We start from the raw sequence: 20,729 nt of genomic DNA, 5'->3' as shown, positions 1-20,729 counted from the left end.
GATGTACACATTTAATTAATTATGCTGATTGCAACACACTTCATTCCTGATGAATATTCTTCTTTACACACGGTTTACCTTCCTACATTTCACTACTTTACCTACATTAATATTTTTAAATCCAAGACATGAAGTAAAATATACATTGTTTATATATGACAAGTATTACTACATGTACATGTACTTGCTTTTTGTAGCATGAATGTATAAAATACAAAGTATCACACAGATCATTCACCTTACAATTCTCATCAATACCAGCATTTTACTTATGATATAAAAGCTAATTCCAATATTAGTTACATAACACAGATTAAAATAAAACCCACATGGAAACAACTTTCCATCCAAGTAATAAAAATTGTAATACATGGGGTATTTGTTGTCTTTATATATTTTCATATATGACATAATTGAATATTGTTTGGTGTATTTTATCATTTCTATGACCCATGCATTCATCTCCTAATGCAGTGTTTTTACATTTAAGATTGGTTTCTTAATTTTTCATATATTGCTGCAAATAAAAACTAAGTTATCAATAAATGTTTAAACAAAGAAAATGGAAAAAAAAAGTAGTTAACACTTATCAACTTGGAGGTATGAGGATAAATGTTACATGGAGTCTAATATTTCATGCAATATTTGCAAATATAACAAATTATTTAAGAAAATGAAAGTTAATATCTAATCAATTATTTAATAAGTCAAAACCATGTGATTTTCTAAGATTCTAGCTTACAGACAGACATTGTAATATACTGGTATTTGATCATATAAAAAAAGTACTTTCATAGTTTATAGGTTTTTTGAAATGAGAATACTTTACAGTTAAAAAGTCTTGTTCTGCAGAGGTTTAGTCGGGTCGTAGAGATGTGTCCATTCGAATCAATAAGGAGTGTCCTTGGCTGTTGTTGATGTAACCCGAGTCGTAGTTTATGGAAATAGGCCTTTTTGGGGGATTTTCGAGCATTGTCCAGACCGGTGAAGCACTCATATGATCACATCATGGTTACAGCAGACTTAATAGTTCTGGACAGTGGTAGCTTCTTGCGATGAACTTGTTCCTTTCACTGGGCTGTACTTTATGTCTGTTCTATTTATCTTTAACAAGAATAATAAAGTTTCATTTAGATTTTTAAACAATAAACATTCAGCCTAACATGTAATAAAAGCATTCTGAATAAAATTTTGAATACAGAAGCTACTATGCAGTTGTCAGTTGCTGTTTAAACTATGTCATATAATGGCTACAGTAGTATCTGGTCTAAAATGTTTCATTTTAAGTTTGAAGCTATGTTATTTTCATTTTGATTCAATTATTGTTTGTTGAACAATGGAAAAACTTATCAACAATAAGTGTGCTTCACCACCACCCCCCCCCCCCCCCCCCCATCAACCTCCTTTTCAAGAACTTAGACCTGGATTTCCCAAAAATTACTTCAGTAAATTATAAACATCCAACACATGTATAAGTTAATGGTGAAAATAATCAATTTCAAAGCAATACCTTGCGTTCACATCGTCCAGCTGGTCAAAAGATTCACCCGAATCACCGAACAGAGGAGCAACTAATCACCGGAAACATTGAATTTGTATGTTGTCAATGCTGAAAAAGAAAAACGTGAAAGATTTCATTTTCCGGATTTAATTAATAATTTTTTTCCGTTACATTTAGAGTTTGTAAATTGTATAATGTGCGAAAGATTCATTGTTCGTCTTGTTTACCAACCAAGCATTCATATATATTAGGGACGTTTATATAATTATATATGTGTATACCCTGGATAATCATGATTATCATGCATAAGTTGGTTAATGGTTAACTTGGTCAAAACGTATATTTAAAAGAGATACGGTAATAAAAAATAAAACGCCGAACCAAGTTTGAAAAAATGACGCCATCTTGATTTGATGGCGCGAGATCTCGTTTACAAATGAGAGATAAATTAGAGCCTTGAAAATGTTATTGGGAGTATCTATATTATGAATTAAGTTACCTTGACATGAGTTCGTCGTTCCTGCATTATCTCCTTGTTGTAGAGGCTATTAATGCTTCTCAATTCTCCATTTTACAACAGCACCTTCTTGTCCATTTTAACCTTCGCTCGGAATCATAAAGTGCGCCAATACTGACCAATCAGAACCCCCTAAATCTTGGAAAAGTGCATCTTGGGATAGTTTAAAATGAATAATGTTTAATCAAAATTATCATTTTTTACCGAATAGTATACTTTTTACATGTATATTTATTTTAGATAAGAACTGTCGGAGTCAGTATTTCCTGGTTAAATACGACAAAGCATTGGCGTGTGTTTGTTACAATTGTATTTGTAACACGTGATTAACCAAAAAAAAAATGGCCGACCGTTTGTTTACAAATGTCTTATGAAATTAAACATGTTTTACTGAGACATATGTAGCAGATTTTGTCTTTAACTATATTTTATTTACATGTACTGATGATTATAATAGAGCCATATATAGTTTACTGACAAGTTAGTCTTGACTTGTCCAATTTTCACCGCGATTCTAAGCACGGTCATATTCTTATTCAAAATATAGAGGTGTGAAAATATTATGTTCATCACAGAGCAGGTTCTGCATGAACACACAGAAATCACAAATATAATTAGATGCCGATCAATTAACGGGGTCCGGTTAACAGTTTTTCCCCCCTTACGGTGAATTTACAACTACGATGAATTGATGGCAATTATTTTACAGTTACACATGTGCACTGATTGGTCATACGATGAACAGTACGTTAAGAATACTTATGAAATTAAAATACAAACGCGTTAAACAAGCCGGGAAGTAAGACGTACACGTCGGACTGATATATAAACAAAATAAAATTTTAATTATTTGGTATACTTTCTACATCAAATGTATACGAATGTATAATCAAATTTTAAAAATGGGATTAAAATCACGTGCACCACATGGCTAGTGCTGGATTTTAAACTGATTTTGTAATATAACGTATAACTTCAGTAAAATTATGAATAATGCTTATTATATCTTATAACAGAAACATGTGCATGTTTCATAAACATGTATCAATATCTGTGTTTACAGTACAGAAAGTAAATACAAAGTATAGAAATGCACGAATCACATAGGCGTCGAACCGGGGGGGGGGGGGGGGGGCTAGGGGGGGGGGGGGGGGCTTAGTGCAAAGTTAGACTTAACCAATAAGCACATAGCCCCCCCCCCCCCCCACTTTTTCTCGCCGGAAATGTAATTGTTCCTAAATTTACCTTGAAAGATTGCGAAGTTGGAGTAATAGATAAACTAGCCCCCCCCCCCCCCCCCCCCGACACGGATTAGGAATTTCATGATTTGGGGGAAAAAAATTTGGGTAGGGAAATTTATTATTTATTTTCGGAAGTATATAGTATAGGTATACCCCCCCCCCCCCCCCCACGGATAAGGATTTTCATGATTTTGGGAATTAGTTTTTTTTTTTTAGGGTTTTTCCTCAATATTTCTGAGGATTAGTCTAGCCCCCCCCCCCCCACCTTTCAATTTGCTTCCGACGCCAGTGAATCATGATACAGTCATACATGTAGTAAAGTCTGAAATGCATGTAAATAATTAAACAATTATTATATTAGACTCAAACTCCAAGTGGGTTTTACTTGTTATTATCAACTGTAGAATTTGTAAAAAATAATTCCTGTGTACATCTGTTGGCGTGGTATTAAAAAAGAAATGAATTAGCTCTAAACTTCAGGTTGTACGAATATTTTGTACGATTTGTAAAAATTTACAACGACTTTACCTTAATTTGTTTGCTTAATTAGTTACTGTACCGCAAGGTTCATTCAAATGATAACTAAATGATTTAAGAAGGAGTCTTACAAAATAGGTATATTAATTTATTGAGTGTATTAAGTAAAATACTTCTTCATACACTGTTTGCGATATACAACTAGCTAGATTCTTTTACTAAATAATTATAATTTACTTATCAGTTTTACTAACTCAGGTGCACACAAATTGAAAAAAAATTCCCGCCGGCTCCAGATATAAACTCACGCTTCGTACTGTGTATATGTTATGTAACAGTCTTTTGTTCACTCCTGACAGAAAAAACCTTGCAATCCACACAGAATATACAGGAAAATCACAGAGGAGGTCACCTGGACAAAGAATGTATACACATGTATACACGTGCCCGAGTACCTAAGTTTAATGATTTCATCATATGCATTAAACAAGATCAGACATCAGTTTTTCTTTTCAAATTCAATTAATTACTTAGTAAGGTTCTTAATCGCCTTATTTGGCACATTTGAAGATAGTTACATGTATACATATAGTTTCAGTCGCGCTGAAACCTTACTATACGGATTCATTATCATTAGGCTAGACTTAAACTTAAACCTGTTGAAAATCAATTTTAGTAATAGTTTCAGCAATGCGTAAACCATTTGGAATCTTAACTTAAAGTTTCAGCATACTGAAACCTAGCGGAAATGTTCTGAAACTGATTGGTATTTCCATAATAATTTACACAACTTTTCACACGATTCAAATTTAGTTTCCGCATTGCGGAAACCATCAGGAATCTTAGACTAAAGTTTCTGCTGACTGAAACCTAACGGATACTTGCTGAATCGATATAATGGTTTCCGCATTGCGGAAACTATACATGAAACTTCAACTTCAAGTTTCAGCAAGGTTTCCATATAGTTTCAGTTTTGCTGAAACTTTATTTTTCATCCAGTGATTTATAAACAGTGGCAAATTCTTAAATGTATTTTTAAAGGTAGTGTTAGCTGCAAGTCTGTAGCCGGCTGGCCCTCACCATATACATTGTTCGATTTAAATATCCCTTTAAATAGCCCTAGCATTGCATTGCTTTGCATGTACACAGAATCTTTTAAAAATTCAACACTTAAAGTGTTTATTAATATGGCTATATGGAGATCGTTGTTCAAAATACACAGAACGGAAGATGGTAAAGAATTCAATCATTGAATCTACATTTTCTAAAATTTGTAAAAAACACATTGCAGGTCTGAATGTTTGTTAAGAAGTCAATTTATCAATATACAATCTGTTAATTATTTTCGATTGCTACGGCTGTAGAAGCAATCGAAAATGTTAAATGTGCATCAAATATGCTGTGTATTTGACGAACATTAAACAACATTTTTTTTCCAAGCATGTCTTTTTTCCACGGTAGATAGCGAGTACATTTGTAAATCACAATTTTAATTACCTCATTAAAATTGTGTATTACTACATGATTTACAAATTGCTGATGAAGGCTATTTGATAATTTCGTTTATAGATGTTTTGCAAATAGTTAAAAAACGCGAAACGCGGGGCGAGTCATAATAAATATCCCTAAAAACCGTAACTTAAAATTAGCGGCTTTGGATTCAAATAGTAATATACGAGGGTTGTTCGGAAATTATTGAGACAACACGGATATTTCCATTTCTAAGTGACGAATTAGGGTGAAAATTGGCATGAACATTGAAGAAACCTTTACAAATAATTAAAGACAGTAATATTTAAAAAAATGTTCAATATTTTGTTTACAACAGAAGATAAACAAATCGGTGGTCGGGGTACCCGGCGCAAGCATAAACTCGGAGAATAAGAAAACTAAAACATCGTTTATCTAAGTGTCTGCAAACTTGCAGCTTATACTAAAAGAAATCAGATTATATATGTCCATTTTGCTATTCATTGTGACTAACGTTTGATCAAGTTTCACTAGTGTTTGAGATGAAATACGGATATAGTACAGATATATTTACCAAGCAATAGGAATTTGAAAACGACGGTATATAGAAATTTGACGTCAAGGCGGCGCAGCAAATATACATCATTGATGGAAATATTCTGAAAAAGACCTTTTAATGCCACACAGTTGCTTTAACAAAAACTATACGATGACAAGGGATAAAAGAACTTCAGTTTATCGTCTTTTTTCACTAATTGTTTAGCTAGAATACAGACAAAGTGACTAAATAACAAGTACTTTTTACACACTAACTGATGTCAACAGTTCAAAAATATGTACACAGAATCACGGTAGGAGTAGGTTCACAGTAATTTGACCTTTGGTTAGAAATGACCAGATTTTTCCCCACAAAATTCAAGAATGGAGGGAATATGCGAATGTTGACATCTTGAAATGTAAACAAAAAATGAGAAATGAAGAATTAATTCTAATTTCCCTTTGTTTGTTAGCTGTTTAAAACATAGGATCAATTAGAAGCGTTAAAATGACGTTGCGGTAAGTTTGCGGTTGCTCCGGGTCACTGGGCGATGGCAACTTGGTCTGCTTACCAGGAATGATCTTATCATGCTATGGACAATAAATTTTTTACATTGATAAACTCTATCTTGATGTACATTTTGGTGAAATTTCAAGGGTTTATCTTTTCCCCCAAGGAAATAAGAGTAAATGTCTCAATAATTTCCGAACAACCCTCGTAGTCGAATATAAAGTTCACATTTTAAAATCATCTCTACGATGATAATAGTATCTTTATCGCTAATCAGTATTCTGTTATTATTTTAATTAAAAGAAAGCGTTCTATCGGAATCAATCCCGTGCTTGTTTAAATTGCCAGCGTTCATTTGTAATGTCAGTAATACAAATATCGTTTATATAACGGCCGTGTTTTGTATGAAAGTTGAGTTTAATTAATATACATTGGAACAATTTTATTAACACATCTCCCAGTACTGAAACAATTATGCATCTATATATAGAGAGAAGCACAGTTTTGAAACAAACAAGAAAAATAAGGTCAAAGAAGTTCATCTTTATGAAATGAAAATGTACATATGAATAAAAAATCATTTGGGAATTTAATGTGGAATCATCTGTACTCGCTGCATGTATCAGTTTGTACATTACAAGAAGCCCTTTCATAACTTCTTAAATGTACACAACCTCATGAAAATAAACCAAACTGACAGAAACTTTTTTTTACAACTTTGCTTCAATAATGCTTTAGAAATTGTTATTCCTTTACAAGTTATTAACAAACAAATTTTTAAGCCTATAACTCCTTAATTATAGAGGCCAGCCCCTTTTTCTTCATACCGAATCAAGGTCTCGGTAACTCCTACAATTTTTGATAAACATCTTATATCAAATTATTATCAGGTAGAAAACTAAAACGAAAAATACGTGATTTTTTTGCAATTTTTTCTAACATCTGTTTTAACACATATACCTCTCCTTTTATTTGCATTTAAATAAAAAATAAAATATGTCTTGACCCATTTCAATGTATCTGATTCCCCATCTTTGAGACTCTGCCAGTCATCGTTAAAGCTAAAACCATTTGACAAAAGAAGTCGTGAAATTTTAGAATAGTTCAAATCCGGATAAGGATTTTCATCAAGTAAAACATGAAATGACAACACTGTGCGGCATGTTATCGGACCTAAAAATTTCAAAACAATCGGTGAACAAACCAGTGAGATATTAAGGATCAAAGTTGGCGTCTAGAAGAAAAAAAATAAGAAGAAATCTGAATATTTTTAGAATAATATTAAAGTTTTCCGCTCGAAAGTGGAAGACCTTAAAAACTCAAAAGATGAAAATAACAGTACATAGGCTTTGGTGAGATTAGCAGAAAGCTCAATGATCAATTATTAGAGCCAAATATGAGCAGGGTAGCCTGGAAACACCGGTGTTAGGAATCATCAGTAGTTATAACGAGAATTTCCCGTTCCGGTAAATGCTACTGATTTTTACTGAACTTGGAGATACCGGGGAAGAGAATAAATTCATTCTTTATTTGTTTGATTTGTTCAATGTTAAACATATATTTGGAAAATAAGTTATAAACAGTTAGCATTAAAACACAATTCAGCATGTTTTGTTATTGCATTGTCTGGTTTATCAATTTTAAATTCAACTTGTTATCTCTTCCCAAAAGATTCCTATATAGCAACTAGAATACAGGGCTCCGTCCAGCTTTCTCACCCCGAAGTTTTGTGTTTTTTCAGATTACTTATTATTTAAAAACAAAACAATCTTAAAAGAATTTTAAGATTTCTTAAAATATTGTATGCATATTTAAAATTTCTGTTAAGTTTCCGAGACTTATCTTTCCTGCGGTATTGTCAAAGTTATACAGTATCTGCATAAATGGACACCAAATCAACGTCACTGGATGTAACCAATGAATTATTTCGCGGTAAAATTTTGGAAGCGTCATTATAAAAAAAGTGAGTTCCCAGTTTCTTTCAGGGCGCCAATAGCGAAGCATTAAAAATTTTCAAACCGATCTTTAAACCACTTCCACCTCTCCACTTCCTTTTTCAAGAACATGTATATAAAAAAAAAATTATTGTGTATTTTTATTTCTTATTAAGCATGTCGCTTTCACACTACAAGGCTTATGTTTTGCATAAATTATCTAATCAATCACATCATTGAATACATGAGTAATCACTACTGAATTCAAAATCCACTGATATTCCCAAAAATTGACTGACATTGTCTGACATCTACTGTATAACCACTGTACCCTACTGTAAATCCACTGTACACCCACTGTACAGAGCTACTGTACCACACTGTATCCCACTGTACCCCACAGTACAGAGCCACTGTACTCCACTGTACTCCACTGGACAGCACAGTACCTACCCACTGACCAGCACTGTACCTCACTGTACACCACTGTACGGGGCACTGACCAGCACTGTTCCCCACTGTACCCCACTGTACAGGGTACTGACAAATACTGTACACCACTGTAACCCACTGTACCTAGTTTTTATAAGTTATTATGTTTAAACAATGAATTGAATATTTACTTTATTTGAGACCAAAATCTGGATTTGTTATGATTCTTTCCTATTGCTTACAAGAGAGAAAATGGGCTTCTATTTCTCCAAGTTCGTATATAATTACATGCGCGGTCAGAATTCTTTCCAGGGAAAGGGCAGGGATACTTGTTTTCTTGGGGAGCTTAGACATATTTTGGATAGTTGTACTATGTAAGTTTAAAAAAATTAAATTATCCTCTGACCCCCACCCTCCATCCTCCGATCCACGCATGTATTTATCTTAAAACTTGGAATCCAATTATTATACAAAATATAGCAACTTATTCAATAAAAGGGGGAAAATATTTTTGTATATTTCAAAATCAATGTTTTAGTAACAGTTCCTAAATATCTAGTTGATTTTTCTTTACAATTAATTTCATTTAATCAATATTGTCACATAAATATTAGTATATATGTTACATTAAAGTTTTAAAATTAAGAGAATTTAAAACTATGAATTACAATCTATAGATAGTTTTAAATTATCTGAATTTTAAAACTTTAATGTAACATATATGTGGAGGAGGGACAACTTTTTCAACGATAAAAAAAAATTCCACCATATTGCTCAACATACTGACTTTTTTTTCAAAAGAGAGAAGATAACTGGTCTGGACTATAAAATGTCTTTGAAGTTTTACTTCACAGGGCGATCAGCGAGTCAGTATCTGTGTATAGTATACATACTTTCAGTAGATCAAAAGGTGTGAATGTCCCAATATTCAACCTTGTAAATTGTCAGTCTGACACCTTGTTCAAGATATTATGTAATTCCCTTATAAGGGTATTTGTGGTCTTTAGATTATTAAATCCATTTGAAATATATGTTTTTAAAAAACATAACATGTATGAACAAACGAAATACTCTTTATATTAATCATTTTAGATGCGTTTTTTATTATTTAAATCAAGTCGGATATTAAACATGTTAAACATTTATAAATCCTCACCCCCCCCCCCCCCAGTCGCTGATATCACAATAAGTTTTGTGTTAAATTAAAAATGCAAATATACCCCCTCCTTCCCTTCTCTCTCTCTCTCTCTCTCTCTCTCTCTCTCTCTCTCTCTCTCTCTCTCTCTCTCATGTTGCAACTATTCTTCCCCCCCCCCGCGCACCTTAATTAATAGGCAAACATGTTTGTTTTCTCTTTCCGTATTAAGTGAATTGTGTCAGGGTCGGATAAATGAGAAAAATAGTTTTATCATTCAGTAATTGAAAATACGCAATTTATTTTTGATTCATGTTGAATGTATATGACCTAAAAAATTTCACGACGATAAATGAGCATGCAGCCCAAAACATGCATACAAAAGTTTCCTTTTTAAAACAAACTTATGAGCTATTAAAGCTGTATTTACTGATTATACACTCAATTGGAACTTGTTGCACGAAAACGTCACTCCATGGAAAACGAACTCCATTTGTTGTCATGTCACGTCGATGAGTTTTATTTTCGATTAGTTGACTTTCGATGAGTTGTCGCATTCGGCGAGTTGTCTTTCGATGAGATGTCCGGCACCGGTTGTCATCGTATAATGGCTGCCTTTACATTCAAGTGAATATTTTTACTGATCGTATGATTTTCTTATACAATTATCTTTGTTAAAATTAACGTCTTAAACAATGTCAAGTGCTAAACACAATGAACTGAGTTAAATCTTTAAAGCAGAATTAGTTTACTGACATTTTTAATTGTGCTTTACACACGTGCTCGGACGACATTTCCGTATAAAATCGCTTCGTATGGTCATTAAAACAAAAAGATATTCAAACTATGACGAATTCTGACTTATTATTTATATCTTGTGTAATTTTTGCTTCCTGTGTATAGTGATTAGCAGCGTTCACGATCGCATGTAGACTTCCGTCCCCGGAGGCTTTCACACCTTTAGAAATTAAGCCCCGCCTTCCCCTGACATTTACCACCCGGTAAAAAAGTTCGGCCTTTAAAACGATCGTTCGTTTTTTCTTCTGTTTTTTTTCTTCATTTACTGAAACCGGTATATTGTATCATAGCAAACATTTTGAATCTTCTATAAAATCTCTCTCTCTCTCTCTCTCTCTCTCTCTCTCTCTCGCTCTTTCTCTCTCGCTCTCTCTCTCTCCATGCTAACGTACGAATATTTTTAGTATTTAAATTAAGTACTACCGGTAACATGTAGTAATGTTGACAGCGGCTAAATCTACATATTGGCATTGAAAAAATTAAAGTATGTATTTATCTTTAATTTCGGGATAATGTCCATGGATTCAAATGATTTGAAGTTCGTTATTCAATGATTGTCTTAAAAATTCTTACTGATTGAAAGTCAACGCTAAAAGTAATATTTTATATCGACAGTGTACTGTCTCCTTCTTTGTGTATGTCTACAGAAAAAAATCTTTTGTCTGTCTGGGAACAACGAAAAACCCGGAACTAACAAAGGCTCAGACTATACACACGGCCGGGTGACTGTGTCAAGGTGTGAAAACTGACCACCTGTGTATATGTGTTGGGGCCTAGGAATAAATAGATGTAAACGTCGGGGAAATACACTGTTAAAACAAAAAATCTGAATTTTCACTTTTGATTAAAAAAAATCATTATGGTTGCCGGGTGCATTGGGATCATAATCATTTAAAATCTGTCTTATAAGATTATTATAATTTACTTACATGTAGGACTAGTTTCACGTAATGTTTGCACAAAAGTGGGATTTATTATATCTATTTAATTGTGATTACACACCGAGGTCAAAATTTAAAAAAAATGCATTAATTTTTTATAACCGATTACTTTAAGATGAATCGTTTCGACATTACACAGTACTGCAAGGGGTATCAAGCGGATTCGGGAAGAAAAAGGGGGGGGGGGGTGATATTATCCATATTATTACATTTCATTTTTCGACTTAAAGTTGGCAGATATTTTTTTAAACCACGGGGTTGGTTGGCAAAAATAAACGTAAGACATAAAGAAAAATAATCGATATGTAAACGAAGCAGATTAATAGACAATCAATGTCATTATTCTAATCGATTTCTGATAAATGGATCTCTCTCTTTCTCTCTCTCTCTCTCTCATTCATGAATTTTCTAGTGCTAAAACTTGAGGCCCCGAGTCAGAAAGGGATAAGCACGTTAAAATCCCCTTACGGCATCACAACCGCCACTTCCAACATAGATTTTGTGGATTCTGTGTTTGACTGTTTTTAGTGGCTAAAACGCAGCTTATAAGACACAGAGAATTAACAACCCGATCATTTAAACGCGGGCTTGTCATGTATCATGAATAAGAAATGATTATGTAACCTTGCTGGTTTTTTTTTTGGGGGGGGGGGGGGGGTATTTTCAAATGACTGGCAGAGTGAACATAATGACATGCACTTTTTTAATAATCAGATTCAACATGTAAAATTCAATACTTTCACCTTATAGCTAGGGGAATTATCATACTTTTATGATCGTAACATTCAATAACAATAGACATTTATTAATAAAGAAAACGTATTAAATAAATTGTACGACCTGTTGCATTCTTCTGTCAAGTTATCTGTATACATAATAATAATGCTTTATACAGCATAATAAAAATAAATATCGAAGATAAAAAAATATACTGAAGATTTAAAAATCTGATTTTTTTCTCAAATTAATACAAAAATGTAGTACAGTGCCGTACAGTGAGGGTACAGTGATGGTCAGTGCCCGGTACAGTGGCGTACAGTGGGGTACAGTGCTGGTCAGTGCCCTGTACAGTGGCGTACAGTGGGGTACAGTGGAAGTCAGTAGGACTGTACAGTGGTGTACAGTGGGATACAGTGCTGTTCAGTAGAAATGTACAGTGGGGTACAGTGGGGTACAGTGTAAGTCAGTGAAATGTACAGTGAGGTACAGTCAATGTACAGTGGATGTCAGACAATGTCAGTCAATATTTGGGAATATCAGTTGATTTTGAATTCAGTAGTGAATGGGAGTTATGGATTATTCTAGTTGTAAAATATTATGGCATAGAGAATCAAATATTCAAAATTTTATGATTAATTTTGTAAACTTATGAATTATTGTTAAATAATCATCTATTGTTATTTTTCTGATTATTTCAAACCAAATTTGGTTAAATGATAAAGTCACATAAGTAGCAGAGTACAACATACCTATTTGGTTTGTGATTTTTACTGTACAGGGATGAAGGGCTCAGGTGGTTAAATTTCGAGCAGATATAGGTTAATTATTTCATGGGAATAAACATGGAGTAATGTTTTTTGCAGGAATGGTCTTTTTTTAACATTATCAATGATGGATAAATACTGTTAAGATTATTCTACTATAATTAACTTCTTCTATGTATTTTGCATAATGGGCAAGTGACAAAGTCACACTTTATTTTTCACACTTTTGTTGGCCATTTTCATATTCGTACATAAAAGAAACCAGAAATTGAATCCTATCATTCAAATTTTACAATTGTATGGATCCATCCATACCTAACGAGTGATACGAATCTCATAGCTAACAAAGGTTAGTATTTATTTACATTCAGATTTAATAAATATTTCTTTGACGTATACTGTGGTTTCATTATTATTCGTTAGCATCAATTGTCATGGATAAAGTGAAAATTGCAGTCTCAAGGATACGTTAATTTGTGGTAAATTATCTTATCAATATTAACTCACGGATAAACATTGCAACAAAATTCAAAAAAAATTTGGTATTCAATGAATATTGACGAAACACAGTTTTTACACGAAGTTGTACTTTATTTTCCAGTATTCACTAGAAAATACCAGCAGTTTCTGAAAAATTATCATAGGAAATATAATCATTTCCTGCTTTCTGCCAACCCTGAATATCAGTATTTGAATCAAAGAATGCTTTGAAAGTAGAGTATGGTACGGCATCAGGGTAGCGATAGCAGCAATGTAAAAAACAACCACGGATGATTCATGCTTACTAAAGGATTTCGATAATTGTCCCACCTTTCTTAAATATTCCATACAGAGGTAAGAAGCGGATACCCATATCTCAAATGTAGCAACAAGAAAGGTATCAGTTCAGTCCAGGGCCTGGTACCATTAAACTTAGACGAGCTTACTTTTGATCTCAGTCTCACTTTTCCACTACATACTCCTTTGTAAAAGTGAGACTGAGATAAAAAATGAGCTTGTCTAAATTGTATGGTCCCGGGGCCAGGTCTCTTTAAAATCCAGAGCAGTACAACTCCTCCTCAGATTAAAATCCTTTACGAGTTTTCAGCAAAACAATTGAGAAATAAACATCTCGAAAATTGCAGATCATCTAACTTGAAGAATGAAAATTAAGTTGGACTTTTTTATACACTTCAATTTGATATTTTTGCAGAGTAAATAAATATAGTACAGTTCAGACCCAAACTAACTCAACAGCAGACTCAAGTTAATCCCGGGTTTTTACTTTTGGGGTTTACTCGGGGTTTACTCTGGGACTGCTTTTTGAACATTTACGGGTTTACTTGGGGTTTGCTTTTGGGAATCAATTTTTGCAATTAAGTGCAAAGCAGACCGTCTTTTATCTTATTATCTTACCATCTGTAAACACCTCCCTTTGTTTATTCCAAATACACAAGTAGCATCTGCTTTCAGAAGTTATATCTGATCGGTGTCTACTCTATGTGTTCACTTTGGATTTACTTTGTGTTTACGCAGGTTTAACTCTGGGTCTAGTTAACCCAGAGTATACCCATAGGAGACCCCGAATGTAAACCAAGCGTTAAGTTGGTTTCTACTTTCTGTTATGTTGAGTCTGCTCGGTAATGTATATAACGAATTGAAAATTGTATTCTCAAACTTCTTAAACAATTTTTCATATAGATATACACCTTCATCAAACTTTGAACCTCTTATGTTACCCAAGAATTATCCAGGGCCAAAGAATAAACAACTGAGAATCATCAAACGTCAATATGCTTGCATGTTAGTAACACGTTTTACCATTTTTTTTTTTAAAGAAAGACCAAATTTATTTCTTTCTAAATTTGTGACCTCCATTGTGGCCCAACCGTAAACCCGGGGATCATGGTTTGAACAAACTAGAATATACAATACCTGAGAATGGTTCTGAACAACTGACAGCTTTTCTTGCTAATTGGTTCTTTAGAAGAATACTTTTGAAGAATTACCTCTTTATCTTCCTATGTAAATATTCTACTTGTATTGTGGTCCCACCGTACCACCTGGGATCATGATTTAATCAATCTAGATTTTTTAATACTTTAGAATGCTTCTACATGTTACAGCTTTTGTTACCAATCAGTTTTTTAGAAGAAAATTTTTAAGTAATTGTTTTGCTATATACTTTTATGTCAAAATTCGACACCCATGGTGGCCCACCCTACCTCTGCGGTTCTTGTTTTGAACAAAGTGGAATCCACACTACCTGAGGTAGTTTTCAAACAAATTACATCATTTCTGGCCGATTGGTTTTTGAGGATAAGATTTCTTTATCATATTAAGATATCAAGATATTTTTAATAACTCTTAATAATTTTCCTTTGAAAGGGGTGTGACCCTTTAAATCTAAAAAAAAAAAAAAATTAAACTTTGACCTTTTTTTTATCTAAGGATGCTTTGTGCAAAGTTTGGTTGAAATTGGCTGAGTGGTTCTTAAAAAAAGTCCAAAATATAAAACGTTTACAGACGGGTAAATAGGCAGAAGAACGCCAGACTTATCGATCATAGTACGCTCTCTACATTTGCTGAATACAAATAAAATTTTAAAAAATACTAATTTTTTGTTAATGTGAAGAATATAAAAAGATATATTACATTGACAAAAAACCTTTAAAAAATCGTTTTTCTAAATAATAAAAGGAGAAAACGTATGTAGTAATACAGATAGAAAAAGAATATATGGGGCTAGTTGTCTTCAGTTGGGGGTAAGTTGTTCTCAATTGGAGCGACTTGGGATAATTTGTTTTGAGGACAAGTTGTCATGATCTTGGTGCGATCTGTACCTATTGTATATAAACAATAGTAAGCTTTTTAAACAAGATTTACTCTTTATAGTTTTCCAGATATATTTTATTACACTTAATATAGAGGCTGTAGTCGAAGTTTTTGTAGCTAAGGTTAGCCTTGTAACCTTATTGTTACCTATTGTAAAAGAATCGCGTTTGTTAGTTTATATTTGACAAAACACCAGATATTTCCTTAAATTACTAGTGTATAAAATAACGATCTAAACCTATTCCGGCAAAACGAATTACCGTCACGCATAGTCTTTAAAAGTTATAAAAACCAATCTTTGATAGATTAACTACAGCACAATTCATTTTTACGAAAGCAATGCTCAACATCTTTTATTATTCATGATCAGATACTTTTGAAGAATAATTCATGATTTGCGAAGACGCAGTAAAAAGCTAAATGACTTTTGATTGATCAACTTCTCCTACAAAACATGAAGAGGTCATCAGCTTGAAAACATTACTTATTTGTAAGTTTCTAGAAAAGAATTATATACGTAAAAATCTTCTTTTACTTTGACATTAACATGAATATACCAGTCCTTTTACAATATACGGCTTTGTGGATTGTGTTTGTTCTGACCACCGATTTTTGGAATTACATAGATGGTTCTTGTAATGTAAACGTACGTTATGAGAGAGACGCGGCCTTCGACGGAGTTGTTCCGACGCCTGCATGGTATTATATAAACTCTATCCCTAATCTAAGCTTTGCTTCGTGTACACTGGCGTGTTTTCAAAGCGTTTCTGTATGTTCTGGATATCTGTTTAGCTCTCAGCATTCATCTTGTAAGTTATTGAGGACTTTTTTGACACAAATTGATAGAAATGGAAGTTATATTGGAGGCGATTGGGAATATCGTAGCAGAGCAGGTTAGTCATGATTCATTTAATGTAGCATATTTGTTTTCGTGTTTTAACTTTTATATGAAAAAGAAATAAATACTTCTTTTATATAATTTTCGTTAAGAATAACACTATGAACTAGCAATAATAAGACGTTAAGACTTTATATGTAAACATCAATATTGAAATTTTTAGCCAATGAAATAGCGAATTACAAACAAAAAAGAATATCATCATGAATATTCAATAAGTTTAATCGAATGTCATGCATTGATGGATATTTTTGGTCTCTTTTAAATCATTCCACATTGGGGGTCATTTTGATTAATGAATGAATACATTTATTTTTCATTTTCAGGTATTATTACGAGTTATGCAAAATATTATTGTTTTTTGTATCATTATATATTAGCAGAAATCCTGTCTTTGAATAAGCCCGTCACTGCCAGTTCAAATTATGAAGATTACTATCCAAATGCTGGCCACAAGCTCATTTACCTTGTAGATGGGATAAAAAATGCACCTGGAAAATTTCACACATATTATGAACCGTATCCCTGGGTGACGATCGACCTTGAAAATTTTAGTATCATTAGGGATGTGGTTATGTATAACCGCGCCGATGACCATGGTAGGTTTTTTCCAGTTATATAAGCTTTCATTTAGTATATCCTTTAATACATGTCAATTGTAAAATCACAATGAAAAACAAATGTCCATGGAAGGTTATAGAAATAACTTCTTAAAGCAAAACAAAATATTAACTTCTTTGAAACTTGAGTTTATTGTAAATTGTAACCTAGCAAAATGGCTCAATGTCGGATATGAAACGTCTACACATGTTACAGGTCGGTGGCTTCACAGTGTGGAGATAAGGGTGGGAAACTCTTCTGTCTGGTCAGAGATGACTACTTGTGGCACATACCCAGGACCCAGTGAGACGGGGGATATAATTGTCGTTGAATGCAGACCATCTTGTTATGGAAGATACGTCACTCTGAAGATAGTTCAACTGAACTACATCACAGACGACTCGAATGCTAATAATGGCAACAATGCATTAGGGTTTGAAGAACTTGTTGTCAACGGACTTTATTTTTGAAAAAAGAAGAAGAAATATTGCTACGATTTTTGATATTACAGGTTAGTTCAATTTAGAATAAGATAGAAATCAAATAACGGAGGGTTTAAAATATTTTTGATTTTGATTAATGACCAAATCAAGAAAATAGGGAACAAAATGGAATTTCGGAAAAGAGATGGAAATGACAGTACGTAACCTTTGGTAAGATTAGCAAAAACCCCACTGATCAACTATTAGAGCCCAATATGAGCAGGGTAGCCATGGAAATACCAGTGTTGGGAATCACCAGTAGCACAAACCAGAATTTCCCTTCCCGTTAAATGCTACTGATTTTTACTAATTTTGGAAATATCGGAAAAGAAAAAAATAGTTTTTTTATTTGTTTGATTTGTTCAATGTTAGGCTTGTATTAAGAAAATAAGATAAAAACAGTAAGCATAAAAACACAATTCAGCATGTTTTGTCATTTCATTGTCTGTTTTATGAATCTTAAATTCACCTTGCTATATATTCCCAAAAGATTCCTTTATAGCAGCTAGAACACAAGTTTCTGCCCAGCGTTGTCAACCCGAAGTTTTGATTTATGCAGATAACCTATTACTTAAACACTAAATAAGCTTAAATCCTGTTATGATATCTCTATTACAATTAGCTTCTTCTATGTATTTTGCATAATGGGCAAGTGACACAGTCAAGCTTTATTTTTCACACTATTGTTGGCCATTTTTCATATTCGTACATAAAAGAAACCAGATATTGAATCCTTTTATTCAATTCTTACAACTGTATGGATCCATACATACCTAACGAGTGATAAAAATGTCATAGCTAACAAAGAGTAGTATTTATTGATATTCAGATTTAATAAATATTACTATGACGTATTATGTGGTTTCATAATTATTCGTGGGCATCAATTTTCATGGATAAAGTGAAAATTGCAGTTTCAACGATTCGGTAATTTGTGGTAAATTATCCTTTCAATATTAATTCTGTGGATAAAGATGACAAGAAAATCCATGAAATTTGGTATTCAATGAATATTGATGAAATCACAGTGCTTACATGAAGTTGTACTTTATTTTCCAGTATATACTAGAAAATAGCAGCAATTTCCGAGAAATTCCAGAATTTCTGATTATCATAGGAAATATAAGTATTTCTTGCTTTTTGCCAACCCTGAATATCAGAAATTGTATCAACAGAAGAAGATGTTTAAAGATTTTTTTCGCTATATACCTCTATGTAAAAATTCGACACCCATGGTGGCTCCACCCTACCTCCGGGGATCTTGTGCGAAGTGGAATCTACACTATCTGAGGATGTTTTCACACAAGAGACAGATTTTCTGGCTGATTGGATTTTGAGGACAAGCTTTATTTATAGATATCAACACATGTTTTATAATTCTTAATTATTTCCCTTTGAACAGGGGTGTGACCCTTCAAATCTAATAAAACTGGAACTTTGAACTTATTTCATCTAAGGATGCTTTGTGCAAGGTTTGGTTGAAATTGGCTAAGTGGTTCTTGAAAAAAAGTCAAAAATATAAAAAGTTGACAGACGGAAAAACAGACAGGCAGACTGACGCCGGACTTATCAATCACAATACGCTCTCTACATATGCGGAATACAAATGAAATGAAAAAAAAAATCATTTTTTTTTGTAAATTTGAAAAATATAAAAAAGAAAAAGAACCCCTAAAAATACAAATTGTTCTTCGAAATGATAAAAAGGGGAAAACGTGTGTAGTATTACAGATAGAAAAAATATAATGAGCTAGTTGTCTTCAGTTGGGGATGAGTACTCCTCAGTTAGAGCGACTTGTGTTTGGGTTACTGGGATGACTTGTTTTGAGGACGAGTTGTCATGATCTTGGTGCGATCTGTACGTATTGTATATAAACAATAGTAAGCTTTTTAAGCAAGATATACTCTTTATGGTGTTCCAGATATATTTTATTATGCTTGATATAGAGGCTGGAATCGAAGTCACTGTTGCTAAGGTGAGCGTTGTATCCTATTGTGACCTATTGTGAAAGAATCGTTTTTGTCAGTGTATATTTGACAAAATACCAGGTATTTCCTTAAATTACTAGTGCAAAAAATATAGATCTAAACCTATTCTGGCAAAACGAAATACCGTCACGCATAGTTTTCAAAAGTTATAGGAACACATATTTAATAGATGAACAATTCATCTTTCCAAAAGCAATTTTCAACATCTTTGATTATTCATGATCAGATACTTTTGAACAAAAATGTTTGATTTGTGAATACGCAGCAAAAAGTTTAATGACTTTTTTGTACACAATTCAACGTTTAAATAACGAAAGAATGGCTATTAAAGTATAAAAAATAATATCTAAATACGGTAACATTTTTGTATATTCATGAATATGTGAACAATATGGTAATAAAACAGCACTGTGCATGATGTGCAATCAAAATTGACCTTTAAAAGAATTTGTTATATAGTTCGCTTGCAATTTGTATTGTTGTGTTTATTTGTATCATATTCTTTAATAAATCTCACAGATAGAAAAAAAGAAATATATATTTAACCTAAGAGACTTACAGTTTTTGCAAAAAGTAATAAAAACGTAAGACGTTGACAGTAAAAGCTTGACAACATTAGTTTGAAGAGAACTTTAAGCCCGATTTAAAACAAAAAACCAGTATCTATCCCTTTTGGCTCCAAAAGTACTGAAAGTGTCATTTACTGTTATTGCGCAGCACAGTTCAGGCTGTCAATAAATTCCGTTCAGACAAAAAGTACGGACAATGCGCATTTTGACATCACAGTATATTACCTCAAAAGTAAGCTCAAAAGTAAAATATATAACCTCAAAAGTACTTATTAATTTATTTATTAGCAAAATTAATTTATGCTAATTTTTTAATTGAAAACAACAAACCTCAAAAGTACTTATTATTATAGACAATGAAGACAAGTGTAAATTTCATGTATTGTTTTATTCTATATA

The 20,729-nt window shown here is 32.9% G+C and overlaps 1 protein-coding gene across 1 annotated transcript; it reads left to right on the top strand.

The window, feature by feature from the left end:
- Positions 1 to 16,339: 16,339 nt before the first annotated feature.
- LOC128158296 (uncharacterized) lies at positions 16,340 to 17,795 on the top strand. Its single transcript, XM_052821071.1, has 3 exons — positions 16,340 to 16,685; positions 17,071 to 17,289; positions 17,507 to 17,795. The coding sequence occupies exons 1-3, from the start codon at positions 16,340 to 16,342 to the stop codon at positions 17,758 to 17,760; spliced, it is 819 nt and encodes a 272-aa protein (XP_052677031.1). The 3' UTR covers positions 17,761 to 17,795.
- Positions 17,796 to 20,729: the final 2,934 nt, after the last annotated feature.

This window comes from Crassostrea angulata, chromosome 8, assembly GCF_025612915.1.
Source record: "Crassostrea angulata isolate pt1a10 chromosome 8, ASM2561291v2, whole genome shotgun sequence".
Taxonomy (NCBI): Eukaryota; Metazoa; Mollusca; class Bivalvia; order Ostreida; family Ostreidae; genus Magallana; species Magallana angulata.
This window is presented reverse-complemented; position numbering and strand designations above follow the sequence as displayed.